General features: G+C 38.1%; 2 protein-coding genes across 2 annotated transcripts in view; one reads left to right on the forward strand and one right to left on the reverse strand.

Annotated features, from left to right (window-relative positions):
• The window catches only part of CCDC146 (coiled-coil domain containing 146), a 76,012-nt gene that overhangs the window by 44,630 nt on the left and 7,646 nt on the right, over positions 1–23,736 (reverse strand). The gene's annotated exons all lie outside the window — the stretch shown is intronic.
• On the forward strand, positions 16,655–23,201 carry FGL2 (fibrinogen like 2). Its single transcript, XM_009810818.2, has 2 exons — positions 16,655–17,402; positions 20,164–23,201. Exons 1-2 carry the CDS (start codon positions 16,655–16,657, stop codon positions 20,868–20,870), a joined length of 1,455 nt encoding a protein of 484 aa, XP_009809120.2. The 3' UTR covers positions 20,871–23,201.

Genomic DNA, 23,736 nt, shown 5'->3' on the forward strand with positions numbered 1-23,736 from the left:
TTTATAATAATTATTCCTAAGTCAGAAGACTTACACTGGTGTAAACAGTAAAAAATCAACCAGGAACAGTAAACCCATATATTGAATTTCTAGATGCCAGTTTTCTCTCTAAACTACATGTTTTTGCATTTGGATCTCGGATTTAACAGAGAAATATATAAAAATTCTTGTAACCAAATGCCATAATATAAAACATTCATACAGTTTTATTACTTCAGTTCAGTATTATATTTCTTTTTTTAAGTATCACAAGCTAAATTGGAGCTGGAATTCATAAATATTTCTTTTTAAGTCTATTTCTGAATGTTCACAATAGAAGAGTCATATTTTCGTTTGAGATTCTGTCTAATTTGAATCAGGTTTATCTTTGTCTTTACTATCATAAAAGGCATGTTTTGACACAGAGTAAGTAACAAATTAATTCTTAAATTGCACTAGAGACAAAGGTTTTTATTTCTCTATAGCTAGATGATGTTGGTTATGGGCATAGTGCATTGTTCTTTCCTAGCCGTGCAAGGGTAAAAATTACAGACTACTAACATAATTTAAATACACAGGTACATATAAATCCTGAATATAAACACACTTTAGTTCATTAACCTGCACCTACAGACAGATTCTAAAGGCCCTATTCCATTTCATTTGATCAGTAAGAACTGAGACACATGATCCGCAATGGTAGAGTAAATGCAGAGTATCTCAGCTGCATAATTAAAATCAGGATCTGATGATAATTAAAATCCAATCTGTTGATTGGATTATCTTAATTTTGTAAAAATGTTTGTGCCATTATATCTACCAGTTATTAAATAAAATTTATACTATGTTATAATATCCATTATAAAAGGCATATACAGTAGTCAGCACAACCACGTTTTAAAATGCAGCACAATACAGGTTAATTTAAAAAATCTACTTGAAATAAAGTGAATACTCACTTCCCTGATGCTTTTCACCTCATCCAGAATAAATTTGATTTTGCAGACAAATTATAAATATGCATGACAGAAGGCTGTATGGAAGGAGATATCGTGTACAAGGTACCTAACACCTCAGACTTTCAGAAGAGAGAAGCCTGCTGAGAGCATTAATGTCTTGTATAAAGGTCAGTAGATTCCTGTGAAGCCCAGTGCCAGGGGTTCTGCAAAGATTACTCAACCCCACCCCCACCCCCCCTAAATCACAAAACCAAACCTCCAAATGTCCCATCTTGCTCACGTAACACAAGAGTCAACTGATTAATTTGAAGTGCTCTAACCCCTAAGACTTACAACATGGAAATCCAATGTAAGAAACAGACAATATTCCTAACTTACAGAATCATAGAATCATTTAGGTTGGAAAAGACCTTTAAGATCATCAAGTCCAACCATAAACCTAACCCTGCCAAGTCCACCACTAAACCATGTTCCTAAGCACCACATCTACACATCTTTTAAATACCTCCCGGTATGGTGACACAACCACTTCCCTGGGCAGCCTGTTCCAATGTCTGACAACTCTTTCAGTGAAGAAGGTTTTCCTAATATCCAATGTAAACGTCCTCTGGCACAACTTGAGGCCATTTCCTCTTGTCCTATCACTTGTCACTTGGGAGAAAAGACCAACATCCACCTCACTACAACCTCCTTTCAGGTAGTTGTAGAGAGCAATAAGGTCTCCCCTGAGCCTTCTTCTCTTCAGGCTAAACAACCCCAGTTCCCTCAGCTGCTCCTCATCAGACTTGTGCTCCAGACCCCTCAGCAGCTTCATCGCCCTTCTCTGGACACACTCCAGCACCTCAATGTCCTTCTTGTAGTGAGGGGCCCAAAACTGAACACAGTATTTGAGGTGTGGCCTCACCAGCGCTGAGTACAGGCGGACAGTCACCTCCCTACTCCCGCTGGCCACACTGTTTTCGATACAAGCCAGGATGCTATCGGCCTTCTTGGCCACCTGGGCACACTGCGGGCTCATATTCAGCCGGCTGTCGACCAACACCCCCAGGTCCTTTTCCGCCAGGCAGCTTTCCAGCCACTCGTCCCCAAGCCTGTAGCATTGCATGGGGTTGTTGTGACCCAAGTGCAGGACCCGGCACTTGGCCTTGTTGGATCTCATACAATTGGCCTCGGCCCATCGATTCAACCTGTCCAGATCTCTCTGTAGACCCTTCCTACCCTCAAGCAGATCTCCTCGTCCACACAATTGATAAAGATATTAAACAGAGGTGGCCCCAATACGGAGCCCTGGGGAACACCACTTGTGACCGGCTGCCAGCTGGATTTAAGTCCGTTCACCACAACCCTTTGGGCCCAGCCATCCAGACAGTTTTTTACCCAGCGAAGAGTGCACCCATCTAAGCCATAAACAGTCAGTTTCTCCAGGAGAATGCTGCAGGAAAAGGTGTCAAAGGCTTTACTGAAGTCCAGGTAAACAACATCCACAGCCTTTCCCTCATTCACTAAGTCAGTCACTTTGTCATAGAAGGAGATCAGGTTAGTCAGGCAGGACCTGCCTTTCATGAACCCATGCTGACTGGGCCTGATCACCTGGTTGTCCTATATGTGCCATGTGATGGCACTCAAGATGATCTGCTCCATAACCTTCCCTGGCACCACAGTCAGACTGACAGGCCTGTAGTTCCCTGGATCCTCCTTCCAGCGCTTCTTGCAGACAGGCATCATATTTGGTAAATTCCAGTCAACTGGGACGTCACCAGTTAGCAGGACTGCTGATAAATGATTGAAAGTGGCTTGGTGAGCACTTCCGCCAGCTCCCTCAGTACCCTTGGGTGGATCCCATCCGGCCCCATAGACTTGTGTATGTTTAAGTGGTGTAGCAGGTCGCTAACCATTTCCCCTTGGATTATGGGGGCTTCATTCTGCTCCCTGTCCCTGTCTTCCAGCCCAGGGGGCTGGGTACCCGGAGAACAACTGGTCTTACTATTAAAGACTGAGGCAAAGAAGGCATTAAGTACCTCAGCCTGTTCCTCATCCTTCACCACTGTGTTTCCCCCCACATCCAGTAAAGGATGGAGATTCTCCTTAGGCCTCCTTTTGTTGCTAATGTAGTTATAGAAACATTTTTTATTGTCTTTTGCAGCAGTAGCCAGATTAAGTTCTAGTTCGGCTTTGGCCCTTCTAATTTTCTCCCTGCATAACCTCACGAGATCTCTGTAGTCCTCTTGAGTTGCCTGCCCCTTCTTCCACAGGTCTTTTTTCCTGACTTCCAGCCAAAGGTCCCTGTTCAGCCAGGCCAGTCTTCTTCCCCTCTGGCTTTTCTTTCAGCACATGGGGACTGCCTGCTCCTGCGCCTTTAAGATTTCCTTCCTGATGAATGTCCAGCCTTTCTGAACTCCTTTTCCCTTCAGGTCTGCCTCCCAAGGGACTCTGTCAACCAGTCTCCTAAAGAAGCCAAAGTCTGCCCTCCGGAAGTCCAAGGTGGCAGTTCTGCTAACCCCCCTCCTTACTTCTCTGAGAATTCAAAACTCAATTTCAATGAGTTCTCATTTCATGATCACTGTGCCCAAGACAGCCTCCAACCATCACATCACCCACCCGTCCTTCTCTGTTCGGAAACAATAGGTCCAGTGGGGCCCCTTTCCTAGTTGACTCACTCACCATCTTGTTTTATTATTGGTAAAATCACTCAAGTTTAAGCAACATATGTTTGACTAAGCTCTGGGTTGATCCAAAAAAGAGTATACTTTGGCAGCAGTGATTGTAATGAGTATTAGATCTTCCAGATTTCAACCTTAAGGAAGTAAGCTTGCAAGTCAGTTCATAAAAAGTCATCACTCAAGAACACACAAATAAAACAAGTTATGATAAAATAGCCAACGGTATTTGCATATGTACATATATACACAGACACGCACAAACATAACTTTTGTAAATGAAGGTTTGTGATAATTTTCTTCTGGTCTGTTGGATCTGTATTAGCCAGGTTTCTTAAAAAAAAAAAAGCTGTGTACAAGACTAATATCCCGAGTTTAAAAAAGAAGTTACATTTCACTCCCTCCCCTTCCCCCCAGATGCACTCATAGTTCATTTTATTGCTTGGAAGCTCTCACATTGCTGTGGTAAGTAAAACTGTAGTTCTCCTTAGTTCAACTAATTATGTTGCTACACTGAAAAGAATGAGTGAGAAGATGGAGTAGTGAGGAAAAAAAGAGCTTGTGAATGGCAACTGAGGATGTCTTTTTACACTCCTGTGTTAATCATAATGCCCTGGAAAGAACTGAGATCATTTTATTATACAGGCAATCTCAAATCGGGTAAATATTCTTAAACTCTTGAGTCTTCCAGTCCCTTTCCACGTCAGTTGTACTTAACTGTATTTTACTTTTGTCAGCTTTTTTTTTCTTGTTACACAATGAACTGGGAAACAATACATTTTTAAACACACTCAAAATTCATAGATCATCTGGATAAAATAAAATAAATTTTCCTTATCTAAATGGAGAATTATTGGAAAGTTGGATGAAGATTTGGTAGCTAATGGATGGTTGCTTGGCAACTTTTTGCTTTCTTTTTCCCCATACTCCCATAAATGTCATTATGTAAAAAGTATGGAAGTATGTATCTTATTACTGGATTTATTTGTACTTTCCCTTTTAATTTAAATTTTCTGTTATGTTTGGTTTATCCTATTAAGTTACCCTTTCTTTTACGTTACACTCATCTTTAACCAATTAATATGAGTGTAATTTTCCAACTTGGTTACATTTTTTCATGTTACCTCTCTATCTGAAGCTTGGCTATTCTACCAGAAAAACAAAACATAACAAAACAAAACTAAAGCCAAACCCAAATTCCAAAACAAATTTGTTTCCTTCAATCAGTGAAAAGTCCCATGAAATAACAGTACTGCATAATTCGGCCCTATGATAAAGACAGTGGAGGAAAATTTTGCTGTAAAGGGGAAAGGGCATATCCTTCATATTTTTCTAGTAGGAAAAGGTGGATTTTCTGGATCTGGGCAGGAACCTTTTAAATATAGGAATCCATGAGAAAAACAGAAGAATAGTTATGCTCAAATAGCTGTTCTGTACACCTGCATAACTTTTCTTTATACCCATACCAGTAACAAGTTCACATTTGCTTGCTACCAACAGCTCCCCATCAGAGCTCTCTTCAAAATCTCTTGAAGAAAATTCCAAGAAGAAGTGAGCACAACCTGAGGTTACACACAATCTGAGGGAGCTTGACTGCAGGTCGACTAGCCCTTGGACATAGGACTACAGTAGTTTCTCTGAGGCTGGAAGGTGGATGCAGATAAGATGTTGGTAAGAAAGAGAAGATGTCAGAATATGAATGGGAATTAAAACCACGGAAGGGAGAGGACCCACCTGATAAATAAGATACTCTTCCATGTGAGCAAAACTAGTGAAATCTGGCCCTAACTACATCAACACCTCCTCACCCCCACATTAAGTGCAGTAGGCTTTCACATTGTCCATTTTAACAGACTATATTCAATCCTTTCTGACAGTCGGCTCAAAGAAATACACCAAGGGACTCATCTGGAATTTCAAAACAAGTTTTCTGTAACTCATATGTGATATAAATAGGAACTATAAGAACTTTGACATTCCCCTTTCTGCAGTTCAAGGCTTTTAATGCTTCTTTTGGGACTCTCCAGAAAAAAATAAAACTACGCCAAATTTTAAACTTAAATAGATGATGCCATCTGAATGTTGGTCTAACTGCTTGCACTCTTTTGATAAAAAGCATCAAGAAAAGGATGGAAGATAAATATAGCTGCCAGGAAGAAAATACTGATTAACATCACTTACTCATAATCATTATGAAAATGAAGCTTTTGAAGGCTTCTTATGAAAGACTTACTTAATTTCAACAGTCCCTAGAATCTCTGCATTTTGGAGAAATGATGGAGCTAACACGTGTTTCTAATTATGTTTGCAGATACTGCAAAATAACTAAAATGTATTCTAAGCTTGAATGGAATAATAACACTTACCACCTCTTCATTCTAAGCAGTAGGTTTTGTAATTATAACAAGACATTGTGACTACACTTAATGTTATTTTAACACATAGGATAATCCAACATTTTATATTAATGTTGCTTATTTCAAACATCTGAAAGGTCTCATCAAACAACTCTTTTGCCTCATAATAGCAGACAACAGAAAAATATCAAGGGATTTATATATTTTATAGTTTGTATATACTCAGGATTTAGTATTAGCCACTTGGAAAATGGCTCTTCTGGCCAGTCTGCTATGTGAGGTTTAGAATTTCCTCTCTGTTTATTTGAAGAGCTTTTCTTACCTCTTTTGGATACTATTTAAATGTTTAAACATTCAGGGAAGAAAAAGGATAGAGCTTTGAATAGAAAGCTCTGTATTCTCTGGGAAAACCCTCGTTAACTCCACACTGTTTGGACACTTACCACACAGCTCAATTGTTTCTTAATCTGGGGAGAAGGCAACACCATCTCCCATTGACTTTTCAAGGGTTACGTCTACATTGCAGAGGGGCAACAGGTGCAAGCATGCTGAACCCACGCTATGACTCTTGCATTTCTATCCATGTTGCATATAAGTCTCCACAGAATCCATTTCATCCTTTAGAAGAGGTGAGCTACGGATACCAGGTGGTGTTTGGCTTACCTGTGCCTGATACCTCCAAATTGTCTAGACAAAAGCTTGGACCCATGATAATGCACTAAGGGAACTGAAGCTTTCTCCTCAAGTTCAGTCCATTGCTCAGAGCAAGTTTATAACTGAGCTTGCACTTGTGCTAGAACAGTGCAGGTCTACACAGAAATGGAAAACAAGTAGCATCTGCTCCAGGTCATTAGCATCACTGTTGCCATCAACCAGAACTGAGATTGATATGCTAGCAATAAAATGAAGAAAAATGCAGTATACTAACTTGGCTTCTAAATGGCTAAATATACTGTTTTACATTGTTCTCAATTTCTGAGAATTTCTATGTCTTCTCATTACTTTTGACGATCATGTCCTGGCTAAGTCAAGATGGGGCATCCAGAAATGAAGTAACAACAATTAAAAACCTATAGAGGTAATATTTGTAAAAAAAAGAAAACTGCTCTAAAAACTACCAGTCCTGATGCCAGAGAATTTAATGGTCTTAAGGACTTCTGTGACAATTTAATCTGATTTCCCAAACAATACACAGGAAAGTTTTTACCTTCTTCACCATTTTTGCTACAGGATTTGAAGAATGCACTTCAATACCAAAATCAATGCACTTCAAGATCAGCCGATTTCTTAGAGCACAGAACTTATTATTGGAATCAGCCGGTGAGAAAATTCCCACTAACTTTGAATAGGGATGAGTATTAAGTCAGTTAGAACCAAAACCACTTAAGTCTGAATGTTGTTGACAAATAAACTAATATTATTTAATGGCTTGCTAGATTAAAAAAATACATTAAAAACCAACTGGAATTGTTCCAATTAAACTTTCCAAGCTTTTTCTTTTAAAATTCAATTTAGGACAATTGTTAAAGTCTAATGTAAATAAGACCAGGTCTACTTACCAAATGGCCTTACTTTTTATGGCAATAAAATTTGCTCCAGATTAGGAAAACAAAGGGAAAATTTTCCTGAACATCTATAATGAAATCTATTCCCTTTCAGCTAAGCTAGGATTTGTTCCTCAAATATTCTTTTGCAACGAGGTCAACATCAAAGTCTTTTCAAATCAGACCACATTAGAAAACAGTTTTCCAGATAAAGGGAATAGTGTAGCAGGCCATTTTGCCATATAGGGTAGGTTTTTTCCACATAAACTCCAGGTCATATGTAAAGTTTAAATGGCAAGGAATAAAAGCAATTACTTCAACCTTTTTTCCCCCCCCTAATCTGTGCAGAGCCCCTACATATTAAAAAAAAGTAATTATCTGAATTTTCAAAAATGTTTGTTTACATCATTTTTATTACAATATATAGTAAAGCAAAAAATAAACTTCATGTAACACAAGAGAGGAGCAGAATCAGAAGAATTGAGGCTGGAAGGAACCTCTGGATGCCATTTAGTCCAACCTCCTGCTCAAAGCAGGGCTAGCTTTAAATTTAGACCAGGTTACCTCAGGGCCCTGAAGTAATCACATTTGAAAATGCAGTGACTGAATAAGGATGCAGAGGCTGAATAAATATTGCACCAGTTACAAGACAGTCTGATGTACCAACAGCTCTCTCTACTTTTCACCCAAAAGAAGATACTGACTTGTCCTGAAGTACTGACTCTAAACATTGCCTGACTATCTATCTTTGTCTCAATTGCATATTTTTTCCAAACCATGCAGTTAAAGACTGGAATGTATTGCATTTGGACTTTAGGAACCATAAGGGAGGCAAAAAGAGATGCCAGAATAGAGGATAATAATTAAGCCAGTGTATTTAAGATTCTGATTCTTTTTAATAATCAAATTTAACTCATTAAATTATTTCAGACTGCTTTCCAGCATTTATAAGAAACAAGAAACATCCTCAGTGAGGCTCTTACTTGCCTTTGACAATAGACGGAACCAAAGATGACTAACTAGCTCAGACTACGCACCAGATGTTTAGCTGACTTAAACTTTCATTTTCATGCAAAGTGTTCCATCACAATTTATATATGCCCAGTAAATATCTTCATTACACTTTTTATTCAGTCATTTACATCACTCACTCTTCAATATGCCTCATATTCATACAGTTATAGAAGACTAGCACTTCCAAAGTCATCTACAATTTCTCTACTCAACAATATTTCAGGCTTCAGTACATATTTCAAAGTATTTTAAACTAAGAAGATAAAAATCACTGAAGTAATACTGTAAATATTTAGTTACACCATAAATTGTAGTTATCAGTATTTCAATGCAATTCTGCATTGCCTTTTATATACTGGGAAACTTTTAAAGTACAGACAGGAACAGCTACACTGCAGATATTTAGGGAACGATATGCCTTGTTTAAGTAATCAGTCATTATTCCAGAGAAAGGTTACGATGGTAGAAGGTAAAGAAAAATGTGGTCTGATTTTTATCTTAATGCTGTCATCAGAGTTAAGAAATAAGGTAGAATCCCTCTCATCTGTAACTACATACACATTGATAGGCAGTAGATTTTTTTAGGGTAAGCATGGGAAGTCCCCAGGAAAAGCCTACCTATTAGCCTTTCAAGAAAAAAAAGATTTGTCACTGAGTTTTCTCAACGTTTAATTTAAACAACTATGCCTGAACCCATGAAGCTATTGGTTGCACAAATGCAGTCAGGCATTTCTCTCCTGATGTTTGTGATGAGCAAAATTATAACAAAGTAACAAGCACATGTGTATAAAATCACATTTGTATGTAAATATGTATTCCTTTAAAAGTGCTATTTTTACAGGAAAAAAATCAGCCTTCTAAGCCATTTCTATTTGGAAGCTAAAATAATTTAAATAATTTACCAGAGTGACTTTTTGTATTTCATGAAGTGCTTCACAAATTATTTTGCTCTCTTTCCTATTCCAAGAAAATCATAAGTGTAATGAATAAGAAGATAGCATGCACTTTTAAAATACAGCATATCATTATCATTACATAGCATATCATGGCTTGGACAGGCGCACTCTTCGCTGGGTAAAAAACTGGCTGGACGGCCGAGCCCAGAGAGTTGTGGTGAATGGAGTGAAATCCAGTTGGTGTCCGGTCACAAGTGGTGTTCCCCAGGGATCAGTTTTGGGGCCGGTCTCGTTTAATGTCTTTACCCATGATCTGGATGAAGAGATTGAGTGCACCCTCAGTAAGTTTGCAGACGACACCAAGTTGGGTGGGAGTGTTGATCTGCCTGAGGGTAGGAAGCTTCTGCAGAGGGATCTGGACAGGCTGGATCGATGGGCTGAGGCCAATTGTATGAGATCCAACAAGGCCAAGTGCCGGGTCCTGCACTTAGGTCACAACAACCCCATGCAATGCTACAGGCTTGGGGACGAGTGGCTGGAAAGCTGCCTGGCGGAAAAGGACCTGGGGGTGTTGGTCGACAGCCGCTGAATATGAGCCCGCAGTGTGCCCAGGTGGCCAAGAAGGCCAACAGCATCCTGGCCTGTATCAGAAACAGTGTGGCCAGCAGGAGTAGGGAGGTGATCGTCCCCCTGTACTCGGCTCTGGTGAGGCCGCACTTCAAATACTGTGTTCGGCTTTGGGCCCCTCACTACAAGAAGGACATTGAGGTGCTGGAGCGTGTCCAGAGAAGGGCGATGAAGCTGGTGAGGGGTCTGGAGCACAAGTCTTATGAGGAGGGGCTGAGGGAACTGGGGTTGTTCAGCCTGGAGAAGAGGAGGTTCAGGGGAGACCTTATTGCTCTCTACAACTACCTGAAAGGGGGTTGCAGAGAGGTGGGTGTTGGTCTCTTCTCCCAAGTGACAAGTGATAGGACAAGAGGAAATGGCCTCAAGTTGCTCCAGGGGAGATTTAGGCTGGATATTAGGACAAACTTCTTCACCGAAAGGGTTGTCAGACATTGGAACAGGGTGCCCAGGGAGGTGGTTGATTCACCATCCCTGGAGGTATTTAAAAGACCTGTGGATGAGGCACTTAGGGACACGGTTTAGTTGTGAACTTAGCAGTGTTAGGTTAATGGTAGGACTCTATAATCTTAAAGGTCTTTTCGAACCTATACAATTCTATGATTATTTCATAAAGTGAAGGCATAAGGTTTATGGTTCCTTGAACTTTGTTGTCTAAAGGAAAGTGACTTGGCTGCAGTAACTCAGAAGACAAAAGTTAAAGACTAAGAAAATGAGCCTCTGAAATTATTAATACCTAATCACTTCATTTTGATATGGAATCTTTCATACCAATATACCACTGAAAGGCTCATAGTCTACTACAAAGTATTTCACATAAAAAAGCTATATGCAGATGATGCTACATAAGCAAGACAAAACGGAGAGTGGGGGTAAAGTAAACACATACATGACAAACAGTAATATACCTACTTATGGTAGATCTAGCATCGTATTGCCTTACACAGAAGGATCAGCCAGGCACCCTTTAATGAAAAATAAACTGCTGAAAAGCTTTCTAAAACTAACAAGTAACAACTAGGAAAAATAATATCATTAATTCTTTCCCAAGGCATAGTTCATAACAGTAGTTTTGTCCTCCAGTTCATGGGAAAAAGCAGTCCTGACATGGAAAATATCAAAATCAGCCACCATCAAGATGATACAATGGGTGAGAAAATACTGCATCTGGTGGCCAACTATGTCACGCATGGTTCGGTAAATGTGGGGATCAGAGACCGGCAAGATAGGCATTTCAGGAAAGGAGATAGATTTCCTGCTATCACCTGTTTGGGCATGAAGCTCAAAAGGAGGATACTGAGTATCCAGTACAGTCTTTCACTAGCTGGTTTTATTGGAGGAGGGTTTGCAGGAATCGAAAAGGAATTTTCCCAAAAAGACATAGCAGGGAGAGACTTTTGTATTTGGTATGTCATCATTCTTAAGAATGCATTCTGGTTTATTTTCTCCATGTACTTCGCCAACTGCAGGGTTTTCTGTGGCTATAGATAAAAGAAATATTCAGAAGTAAATTCAAGATTTTGGGCAGGCAGATCTTCAGATGTCGTGGAAGAAACATAATGAATAGGAACTTAGTTTCATGGATCTCTTTCTTTACAAATATGGTCCTCACCTTAACAGAAGGAGTGATATTCTTTGACCATATGAATTTTGTAATATGTATTACATTTACAGTCGCTTATTTAAATGTTATCTACTACTTACATGCTCGCTCTATGTCAGTGTTGCATTTCTGCCTGTTGCCAGAATTTATAAATAAGGCAAAGGCCAATTTAAACAGATAGGGAATCTACACAGCTACTAGTTCTATGTAATTTGTATCTCAGTAAGAATATTAACAATTAAAATCAAATGGAATAGGACTGCCTTCCTTTTTGTGCTCTGACATGAGGAAGTTGAAGAGGCAGTCCCCACAATCCAGTGGACAACATAAAGACTGCTTGCTTGAAGAATGACTACTGAATTAAAAAAGAAAACAATTGAATTAATCAAAAAGAATCCTAAATCAGAATTTGTTTCTAGTATGGACTTTTGGTACATATTCCACATTGTGGGAAAAACTGAAGATTAATCTAATTGCTCTTCATCCTCCTGCTCAGCCAAAATATATCACTGAATCACTGAAGTCTACAAAAACATCAAAAATACTACTGCAGCAGTTGAATCTTGGAATCATAGAATGGTTTAGGTTGGAAGGGACCTTAAAGATCATTTAGTTCCAACCCCACTGCCATGGGCAGGGACACCTTCCACTAGACCAGGTTGCTCAAAGCCCCGTCCAACCTGACCCTGAACACTTCCAGGGTTGGGGCATCCACAACTTCTCTGGGCAACCTGTTCCAGTGCCTCACCACCCTCATGCTGAAGAATTTCTTCCTAATATCTAATCTAAATCTACCCTCTTTCAGCTTAAAGCCATTACCCCTTGTCCTATCACTATATGCCCTTGTAAAAAGTCCCTCTCCAGCTTTCTTGTAGGCCCCTTTCAGGTACTGGAAGGCTGCTAGAAGGTCTCCCCAGAGCCTTCTCTTCTCCAGGCTGAACAACCCCAACTCTCTCAGCCTGTCCTCATAGGAGAGGTGCTCCAGCCCTCTGAGCATCTTTGTGGCCCTCCTCCGGACTCGCTCCAACAGGTCCATGTCCCTCCTATGTTGGGGGCCCCAGAGCTGGACACAGTATTCCAGGTGGGGTCTCACGAGAGTGGAGTAGAGGGGGAGAATCACCTCCCTCGACCTGCTGGTCACGCTTCTTTTGATGCAGCCCAGGATATGGTTGGCTTTCTGGGCTGCAAGCACACACTGCCGGCACATGTTGAGCTTCCCGTCAACCAACACCCCCAAGTCCTTCTCCTCGTGGCTGCCTTCAATCCATTCTCTGCCCAGCCTGTATTTGTGCTTGGGATTGCCCTGACCCACGTGCAGGACCTTGCACTTGGCCTTGTTGAACTTCATGAGGTTTGGACAGGCCCACCTCTCAAACCTGTCAAGGTCCCTCTGGATGGCATCCCTTCCCTCCAGCATGTTGACTACACCACACAGCTTGGTGTCATCAGTAAACCTGCTGAGGGTGCACTCAATCTCACTGTCCATGTTGCTGACAAAGAAGTTAAACAGCGCCGGTCCCAATACCGACCCCTGAGGAATGCCACTTGTCACTGGTCACTGGTGTCCACTTGGACATCAAGCCGTTGACCGGGCTTTTAACACATCCCACCTCTGCCACCAAAATGGTTTATATGAATGAGCCTAGATGTGGTTCAGGTTTCTTTGTACCAGTCATTTGAACTGCTTACACAAACCTGGATGTTTTGTAGCAACTCTGCTGCAGGAGATGTTAACTCCCAGCACAAAGCCAGAAATCAAAGAGATGGCAAGCTGTCATGTTTTAAATTGCCAGAGTCACTAGTTAAATTAACATCTGCCTACAGTCTTAACTTCGTTCTTTTCTATTATTAGACCTACATTCCATTATCTGCCAGAAAAAAAACCTTGCTCTAAAAAATCGTGGGAAATGGTTCATGCTACTTTTGATAAACTTTGAATAAACAGTCCTAAGACAAGTCTGTTAAACCAAAATATATTACTTCTTTAACCTTGCAACCATTGGGTATTTCTGGGAACAGAATGAAAATTTTCAGGAGAATTTAAGAATTTCATGAGCTCTCAGTTATTTTCTTTATCTTTAGGAAGATAAGTCTGTAAGATTAAGATATCTCTTCAGTCACAGAAGGAAAAATAAATTCCTAAAAAGAAGACTAAAAGAGATGAAAAGCTACACGAAACGACCTTTAACCAAACAAAAGACCTTGGTAGAAAATTCTCACTTGTGGTCATCAGCTGTTATTCAGTTAGATCCTTTCACAGTTGAAGAAGATTGGCTTTTGGGTTTTGTGATTGCTTAACTACTTTAAAGTTTTAAGTATTACACAGAACACTCTAGGGATCTAGAAAAGCCCTCTCTGGGAAGAAACTTCGTTTATAAACAAATTGCAGTTCTCAATTTTGATCTGGTCCAATATTTCTGCCATTAGTTAAGCTGTATCACATCCTGCAGTATAAGATTGCTCAGCACCACTTCTAAGAGCTAAGACTTGTGAAAAACTCATTTTTGAAACTTCGCCTCATTTATCCCAAGGAAAGAGGCAGGAAACACAAAAAAGGCTGTGGCATACTACTTTGAGTTCCTGAAGAAAGAACAGAGACCTGACAAATTTTTGGGAATGGACATTCCCTGACAGAACAGGAAGATCAGTCCTCAATTACAAGATTTCTCCAGGTAGGAGAAGCATACAGATATCTGATGGAGAAATGGGTCTTTTGGGCTTCAAACAGACTGCTAGTAGCCTAGCAGCAGAACATCAGATTAATAACAAAACCAGGAGGACAGCAGAGCATCTCAAGATCACAGAAATCTCATCCAAAGGAGGAAGTAAATATCCCAAAATGAAGATACACAAGGGACCAAGGAATGAATGTCTCAAGACAAAGATGTTTGAAAAGCTCAGATACCTCACGTTACTATCTGAACTTTCTTTTCTTTGACATTCAGCATTACTAGAAATTTCTGCCCTTCTTGAAGTCACTCAGTTCTAATGATATTTTAGGCTTCCAATGCAGCACAACAGTCACTAATTGTGACAATATTTGATATGCATTTAAACATTTCAAGGCAATTCGTAAGGTGTGGTCTACCAAGGATAATTATTATTAATTTTACAGATACAGAATAATTTGTCCAATCCAAAGTCACACAGCAGATAGCAGAGTTCATTGTAAATTGAACAAACAACAGTGTGGGGGGAATGTGGCTTCCCAAATAACAAGGCTTTAAGAATTCTATTATGTTTCTAAAGCCCCTCAAAAGAGGCTGGTATAGCTTTCCTCAATGTGACAGTTGCAGCTATACAGGAGAACAAGGCTCTGCAAATACCTGATTTTAGACTGATAGGAAAAAAAATTAGGATCCTATCAATCAAATTTAAAAAATTACAATTCTACTCACAAATTAAATTCATAGATTTCATCTACAGGTACAAATATTTCAGTTTTGATGCATTTTTAACAAAACCAAAGTGATGTCAATGTCTTACACCCAAGCTGCAGTCCAGGGAGGGGTCTTTCACCTCACTCCTGGGGAACTTTCATGATCTGAAAGGGAGAGATACACAGTTTTGCCACATAACTAAAAGCAGGTTCTGGGATGTTCATTTAGAATATGGGAAAGGTAGATTCAAAACCCATTTCGCAAGAAAGTGCCCAGACCATTGTGCTATGCAGGAATCTAAAGGAACTGCTGTAGCAGATTAGACAAGTAGGGTTTTTTTACCAAGCCTCCCTCCTGTACTATCAGTATAAGCCTGTGGTCTCTATAAAAGCTAGTAACATTTGAGAGATCATGAACTTACAGAGTATGTGTGCGACTAATGTCTGTTTAATGTTTAATCTGTATTATGAATAATTTCAAATAGGGTTTAGGGAAATAAATTGTTCAGATTGAACTAATTAAACAAGAACTGGTGTAAAAATCCTTTACTCATGCAAGTTAATGCTCTTGACTGAGCTATGAATGCACAAAGACATGTCCATGTAGCCTTGCTTTGGGGCTGGAAAATGACATAGATCATTAAAACTGCATAGGCACCACATGAGAATGGCAAAGGTGGCTGTAGAATAAAAATGAGGAAGTACATGGCAATTGTCACCTAGAGCTGAAGTACTCCATTTGGCATGATTAGTCATGCAAAGTACATGATTAACTCTTAAAGCTGATACAAGGCACAATAAAAAGAAAAGCAGGAAATGAAAATCAGGAATACAGAAAAGAATACCCCAAACTGATGGGCCCATGGGAGCTCCTTCCCTAGCACCCTGCCTTGCTTTAGATTTAGAATTCAGGACACTATTCCGAACACCAGGATTTGCTTTGGGTTTTATGTCCAACAGCTAGGATCTCACACATCGGGGTGGGGCGGGGGAGGCGTGTCTTCAGTTCCCTTCCCTTCCCTTAGAAAGGTTCAATAAGAAGTACTCAGAATCAGATAACAGTGAATTTTACCTGTGATTTCACATACAAATCATGAATACTCCAGATAACTATTCTAAGCAGTGCTAGTAAAATAGGAAGAAGAAAGTGCTGCTCATTCTTCTTAGTCTGTGACTTTATCTTGAAAAATGTTTGGAACCAAAACTACATGTGTGTTTCAACATGCTTTGGGATTTAAATAACTTTCAAGACTACATCTATTCAGTTTAAAAAGCTTTAGGAAGAAGGGGACTCAGTATCAGTGAAGCTATTGCTGTGATAAACGTCAAACTGGGAAAGGGACTATTTTTCACCTTTCCCACCTGCTGTGGTAAAATTATAGTCTAGTTTTGAAAAGCAGTTTTAGAACTCAAATGTTAAGAAACAGATGTTAGAAGACTGTTATAACACAGAACTAAGTGATTTTTTTCTCCCAAAAGAAAATCCATGTACAACAAGGAGTGAAATTAAACTGCATAAGTGATCAGCACACATGCATTTGATCATTTTGCTTACATACACTGGTTCTGAGTCAGAAACACTTATTGAAACGTGCCTCTCTTGCAAGCACTACCTACTTTGCTCTGCTATTAAACACTCATGATGCAAGCACTCCCACCCATTTCTGAGAACAGTGTAGGCAGTCTGATAACTCACAGGCTTCAAGCTGCCCTTATAAAGTCGTTCCACTTTTGCATACTTCCTCATACTGCTAGTTTCTCTGCGAAGATGAAGCTGCTCGTTTACTTAGTCTTGCTGAAGACAGCTCTCCTTGCTTTAACAAATGTCTTTGCAATTGTTTTGGAAGATGAAGAGGATGCTAAAGAAGGAAAAGTTACTGAGACTTGTCCTATAAGGCTCAAAACTAATCAGAAATGTGATGAAGGAGCGGATTGTCCATATCAGATAAATCTGCCTCCGATGACCATGCAATTACCCAAAGAATTCAGACTGCTTGAGAAGACTCTCAAAGAAGTACAGACCCTTAAAGAAGCAGTAAACAAGCTGAAGAAATGCTGCCAAGATTGCAAGCTGCAGGCAGATGACAACCAAGAAAGAGACAGTAGTAATGAATTCCTTCTACCTAATGCAGAAACTCCAGCAGAAAACAGCAAAATCCAAGATAACAGAGTAAAGGAACTGCAAAGCAAAGTTAACAGAATGGCAACCAGCTTAAAAAATGCAAAGAACCAGATTCAGACACTGCAGGGTCGTTTAGAGAAGATGAGCCTCATAAATATGAACAATGTAGAACATTACGTTGACAGCAAAGTTGCTAATTTGACATTTGTTGTAAACAGCCTTGATAACAAATGTTCTTCTAAATGTCCAGCAATGCAACCAAGACCTGGTATGTAACCTGTTAATTCTTACTGCTTGTATAAGCTTTCTGTGCATTTTACAAACATTAGGTAAACAATTTTAAATATTTTAAGCAAATAGCTGTGTTATTAACTTCACAAGTTAAGTATTAGTTTTTTTAGTGTTTATTTATACTCCTGTAAAACATTTCAGCTGCCACTAGAGGGTTACTGAGAGCTGCAGGTGTTCAGTTCCTCCTAGAACTGGACTTTATTACGGGATTTAAAACACAAATTTTTTTGCAATCCATTTAGTAAACATGAAAAATTAACTTTATTTTACACCATACTACCCTTTGTTAAGAATATTAAACATCAGTGAACTACATACATTTTCTCCTTGGATGACAAGGGGTAAATTTGCTCTATGTTTGCCTTAGAAAACTGCATGGATTTTTTTTAATGTTGAACTGCAACTATTCTGAGAAGCTCTGCAAGACATTATTAAACATCAAGTGTATCTAGTAAAATGGTTAGTTTTTAACAGATGGATGATAAAATCCATCCAATTTCTACCATCACAGCAAATACCTGAAAGGTTCAGCTAAAAAAGCTTACTAACAGTACTTCTCAAGTTATTAACATATGTACCATCATTTTAATACTAAACCCTTAGCATGAATGTAATATATAAGCAAGATAAAACAGAAAACAGGTATTATCACTGACAAACATTTTTTCTTTTACTTTTTAATTGTCCTAATTAAAATCAAGAAAAAGCACTAATAATTTCTTTCTAATGTTGAGTTATTAAGGGAAGACTGATTTTTTTTTAAGTCATAAAGTTTTTATATCACATATAAGAACCTTTGAAAACAAGAAATATTCACCAGATTGTCAGTGTATTCTACAACTTAGATATCACACATATGAAGATAGGGCGCTCTAGAGAGAAAGCAGAGAAAGATCAGGCTGCATTACAGCTTTTAAGCCTCTGTTGCTTAGCATTCAGGTTTAAAATAAAACTGTTCTTCTGTCTACCCATATTGAAAAATGAAGGATCTGCAGATGGTACAGTGTATGTACAGCTGAAATTCTCAAAAGTGTGAAAAGTGCAAATCAGTAACAATAAAGGTAATGCTTTTACTATATCAACAATCAGCTTAAATCAGATATAAATTAGTGTAAATCAATTACTTTAATTCAGAGATAAAACATTCACAGAAAGAAAGAATGTTAATTGGTATATTGATAACGGGTAATGAATCACATTCAGGTACAGTACTTCATAATAGACTAAATTAATTTTAGATATTTCTCACATTTCTTACTGAAATGTTGGGTACTGTTCATAGCATATGATCATGTAGATATTCCTTATATTTTACAGTACTGATGCTAAAAGTGTTTGCAGCAGCAATATACACATTACGAAAATTAGCAAGGATAACAGCTACTACTTTTTCCTATAGAGGAGCTATTCCTGCTTCCACTGAAAGTAATAGCAAAACTTTATTTAAATAGGAGTTGAATTGGATTACAAAAGCATTTTATCTGAAATGTATATTCTCTGTCAATATCTGCTCTGAAATTTAGTTCACCAAAGACCTTACACAAAGTTCAGTGAAATGAATGAGACTCTATTCTGGATTTAGATTTGGCTTTTAAGCCTTCAGTTCCTATACTTTGTGTTTTCATAGATGCCCAGTTTTCTGTAAAGGCAAACAAGGAGTCCTGAGTCTTATCCCCTGCTGCAGCCTGAGAACACTCCTCCCTTTCAAGAATTATTTTAATTGTTTAATTTTTTCTAGGAAAAATATTGCAATTCAAGCCTGCAAATGAATATGCCCATAAATTCAAATCTGCAATACGAATGAACACTACGGTTTTGACTCTTAACTCAGAACTTTTGAGAGGTCTCTGTACCACTTACTTAAGAACATGGAATTATAATACCATGCTGTTGAACACAATGTCATTACTGGATGACATTGTGGATCAAAAATGGATTTTCACCCTGCAGGAAAAACCTGGGGGTATTTTTCTTCTGGATAAATTACATCACCCATCTGTGGGGAAAAGCTGTGTTAATGCTAGATGCTAAAACTTTTCCTTACTGTAAAGCCAGCAATGCCACATACACAGGAAAGCATCGTCAATTTTCTAGCTTCGTCTTTCTAGGAAATACACTATTACTACAATAGACGAGACAATTTTATTACTTTTTTTCCTGCTTCCTAAAGTACAGTCAACATTAACACATGAAACATTCCTAATGAAGTTATGTTCTGTATCAAATGATGTCAGCTGAACAATAGCCAGGTTAAAGTCATTCCCATATGGACAAAGCTTTTTCTCTGACATACAGCCAGATGAAAATTTAAATTTTAGACAGGGTTTGATGGTCTACATTTAAATACAAAAAGCAGCAAGTGTGTAAACACAAAGCATTAGAAATATCGACTGAACAAATCAGGCTGAATTTACAGGAAGTAATGAAAGGATAAAGAGAAGGGTAGAGAAAAGGGAAAGCAGGCAATCAAAATGCCCCAATATTAGGCAATTTTGATACAAAAAGTCATTTGAATGGGTATTTTTGGGCAGCTATCTGATGCAGAGATCCTAGGTGGCATCTATTATAGAGAAACCTGATGGAAAAAAACAGTTTCTCCTTAGAACTGAAATTGCTGTAACACTATTTCCTATGTAGAAGTCTCTCCAATCCAAGTTCTGTATGCCCCATCAGTCTGAGTAAAAATTTTGTTTATTTTTAAATTGAGATTATTTTAACACTATCTGTTCTTCCACCAGTTATACAAATAATGCAGAGAGACTGTGCTGATCATTACACAGCAGGCAGAAGGAGTAACGGAATATACAGGATTAGCCCTGACCCCAGAAATGATAGCTTTGAAGTTTACTGTGACATGCAAACACATGGAGGTGGCTGGACAGTGCTCCAAAGGCGTCAGGATGGTAGCACTAACTTTAACAGAACATGGAATGACTACAAAAATGGCTTTGGAAACCTTAGCAGGGAGTTTTGGCTGGGGAATGACAAAATTCATCTGCTCACAAAGAGCCAGGAAATGCAACTGAGAATTGAACTTGAAGATTTCAATGGTATCAGAGAATACGCGAAATATGAACACTTCTATGTGGCCAACGAATATCTAAAGTACCGTCTAAGTGTTCATGGCTATAGCGGCACAGCAGGAGATGCCCTTCACTACAGCAAGCACTACAACCATGATCAAAAGTTCTTTACAACTCCAGACAAGGACAACGATAGGTATCCATCAGGAAACTGTGGAGCATACTACAGCTCTGGCTGGTGGTTTGATGCATGCTTGTCTGCCAACCTCAATGGAAAGTACTACCACAAGAAATACAAAGGTGTTCGCAACGGCATTTTCTGGGGTACATGGCATGGTATTTCTGATGATATTCCCAGTGGATATAGGCAAGCCTTTAAATCAGTAAAAATCATGATCAGACCCAAAAGTTTTGTGCAGTAATTCTACACTGTTCTCTTAACTAGTTTGCATTGGATTGCACTCAAAATCATACTTCTTCAGTATTATACTCAGAATTCAAGTATTCAGTTATGTTTGGCATAAAATAGTTCTAGACAAAACAACATACTTCCACATAAATTTTTAGAGATGGTTTGACCCATATACTGTATTAAAACCAGCATCAATATTTCTGAAGAGAATTTCAAAACTCAGCACAGGTTGAGTCTTGGTATTGTTGTGTAAATATTCTAAACATTGCTTTTGGTGCTTTCACTGACTGTGATATGCCAGATTTTATGATTTCAAACTTTAAAATGGTCTTCCACAAATTGTGTCTGAATGAACACCAACATTTTAACCTGAAAATAACTCAGAGATATAACTGTCAACACTTAGAATGAAATTTAGTCTCTCTGAAACAGCTTGACTTTTGTACCATTTATCCTTCACAACTTCAAAGGTATACCATGGAAATATCAATATAAATTAGGAAAAGTACTACAAATTATTATTTTTAAAGGACTAGGAAACAGAGGGCCACATGGTTTGCCCAAAGACACAAAAAAAGCCTCGACGAAAACAGAAAATGAAAATGATTCCTCAAATCTTATCCCCTTTATGAAAGATTATTCAAAGAAGTTGGTGAAAGAATTGAATAAAAGCAAGTGGAAATAATGTAGACAGCATGTAATGAAAGACAACATGTCTTGCTCATTTTGCTTCCGCGTTCAAGCTCAAGGTCCTATTTGTTGTTTGTGGGAGAAAGGAGCTGTTATGTAGCTTATTGCACATTTATATAGGCAGGTAGAAAGGTAGGAAGAAGACACATCAAGAAGAATCCATGTCTTTGCACTAATGCCTCTAAATAGATAAGAAAAGAGTTTCTAGCACCATTTTGCTTTCTCCTGAATCTTTTAGGTAAGCCAAATGTCACAAGATGGCTCTTGTAGAGACTCAAGCTCTCATTGAAGTACTTCTCATTCTAGGTACCGTTAGACCTTAAAATTATAAGAAAGATTATAAATATTTTGCAAGATATAAAAAGATTGTGTTCTCCCCTTTTTGTGAGTACCGCTTTTGTAGCCATAGAAACATGAACAACCCACTGGCAATTATAAACAGAAAAGAGAATATGTGAAAGACTTTTTTCTTCTAAAATGTAAAAAATGAAAGAATCAAATTTTCCAATACTTCATGAAGTGCAAATCAGAGATACTACTATTAAAGCTCATGTTGTAGATAGCAAGCACAAATTTGACTACACATATCTATTGCCTACCCTAGAAAGGACACGTCTCTATAATTACAGTGACTAACGTTCTGAGTGGAGATGCAATTTACCTTAGCAAGAGGCTATTTTGCTATATTGCTTATGCCAATCTTGAGATGCAGATAAACCATACTAAGACTGTATTTCTTTACCAGTTAAAATGCGGTCTTTGCTGGCATAGGCTTTTTGGTTAAGAGACATACCAAAAAAAAAAAAGTATACACCTGACCTAATACTCTAAAAATATAAGCTTTACTGGTTTTTAAGATGATAATGAGAACTATTATGGTTACAAGTTATGCAAATGAGCAACAGTAGCAATTGCTAAATTGTGAAATACTAATATATATTTTAAGGAAGTAAATACTTTGAAGGCTATTTCAGTGTGAAATGTAATTTGATTTATTTTATTTCAAGTTTAAAGAGTAATGGAAAGTTTTAATTGCAAGGTGTATAATCTTTGCTTGAAAAGATGTTTTGAAGCTACACAATATTTATTTTGGGATAAAAAAGGATTGTCTAAACAAAAAAAAAGGTACTTATAAAGTATTGGTTAGAAGAGCAAATATCTAATTGCATATGATTATATTTAATCATTTTGCATTAAATGCACAGTTTGCTCCTATTCATTATATGGTAACTAGCTAAGTATGACTTACAGTATCTACAAGCTTCTACTTGAAAATGTCTTTTTCCTGCTAAGTTGTTAGAAGAGAAACTGGGGGTTTTTTATCCTGTTTAAAGAAAACTTTGTAAAACACAGAGATTTTAACAGAACAAGCAAATGTGACTAATATCACCTAAAAAAGCCTTGTCTGATGTCTTAAAAAAAAAAGAGAGAGAGAAAAAGAAAGTGTGATGTTGTTACAGAAATCTAAATATTACCTGCCTGGAACTGTTGTAGCTGAATCTCCATCAATGTGTACTAGTTTTACAAAGCGTAACTCCATCTACTTGTTGCAAGCATTATTTTTGTTTTTCCTTGGTGTAATAAAATTAAGTCACACTGTTAAAGCTGTACTACTGTCACAGATGTTTATGGGGACTATAAAAAAATTCTCATAAATTGTTTTATTGATTTTCTGTAAAAATTGAAGCAATAAGAAAACGCAGATAACTTTAGATGACCAACAAAGACGACTATGTGACATGCCAGGAGAGTAACTGCTAGTAACCATAGTTCTTAAGAGATATGTTTTATGATAACTTCAGCTTCAGATAATACCAAAGGCTGAAATCTCAGACATCATTTTGAAACTACTCATATTTTGGAAGAGAAAAAAGTAATTGCCCAATCAAGAGTTTACACAATCTGTATCTTTAACATGAAAGAGGAGAAGCAAACTCATCTGTTTTTTGTATTGCACACAACCTTTCAGATCACATGGAAGTTTCATCAAAGCATGTGAATAGAAATAATACCCCAAATTAAAGCATACAATTTTTTATACAAACAACACCATTTGGTGTCTGCTTAAGGCTTAATAATTCAAAACATGTCTTTCAATTTACATAAAACATCTATGTAACACTGATTATCATATGAAAACACTTGTGGTTTTGATCTTGCTAATATTTAAATTGTGAATTCTAGTG

This window comes from Gavia stellata, chromosome 4 (genome assembly GCF_030936135.1).
Source record: "Gavia stellata isolate bGavSte3 chromosome 4, bGavSte3.hap2, whole genome shotgun sequence".
Lineage (NCBI taxonomy): Eukaryota > Metazoa > Chordata > Aves > Gaviiformes > Gaviidae > Gavia > Gavia stellata.

What these genes read in the sequence shown, in the direction of transcription:
- FGL2 (XM_009810818.2), top strand. Translation starts at nt 16,655, where the DNA reads ATGCAAGCACTCCCACCCATTTCTGAGAACAGTGTAGGCAGTCTGATA. An exon ending in AGCAATGCAACCAAGACCTG is followed by an intron (nt 17,403 to 20,163) that starts GTATGTAACCTG and finishes TTCTTCCACCAG; the next exon opens with TTATACAAATAATGCAGAGA.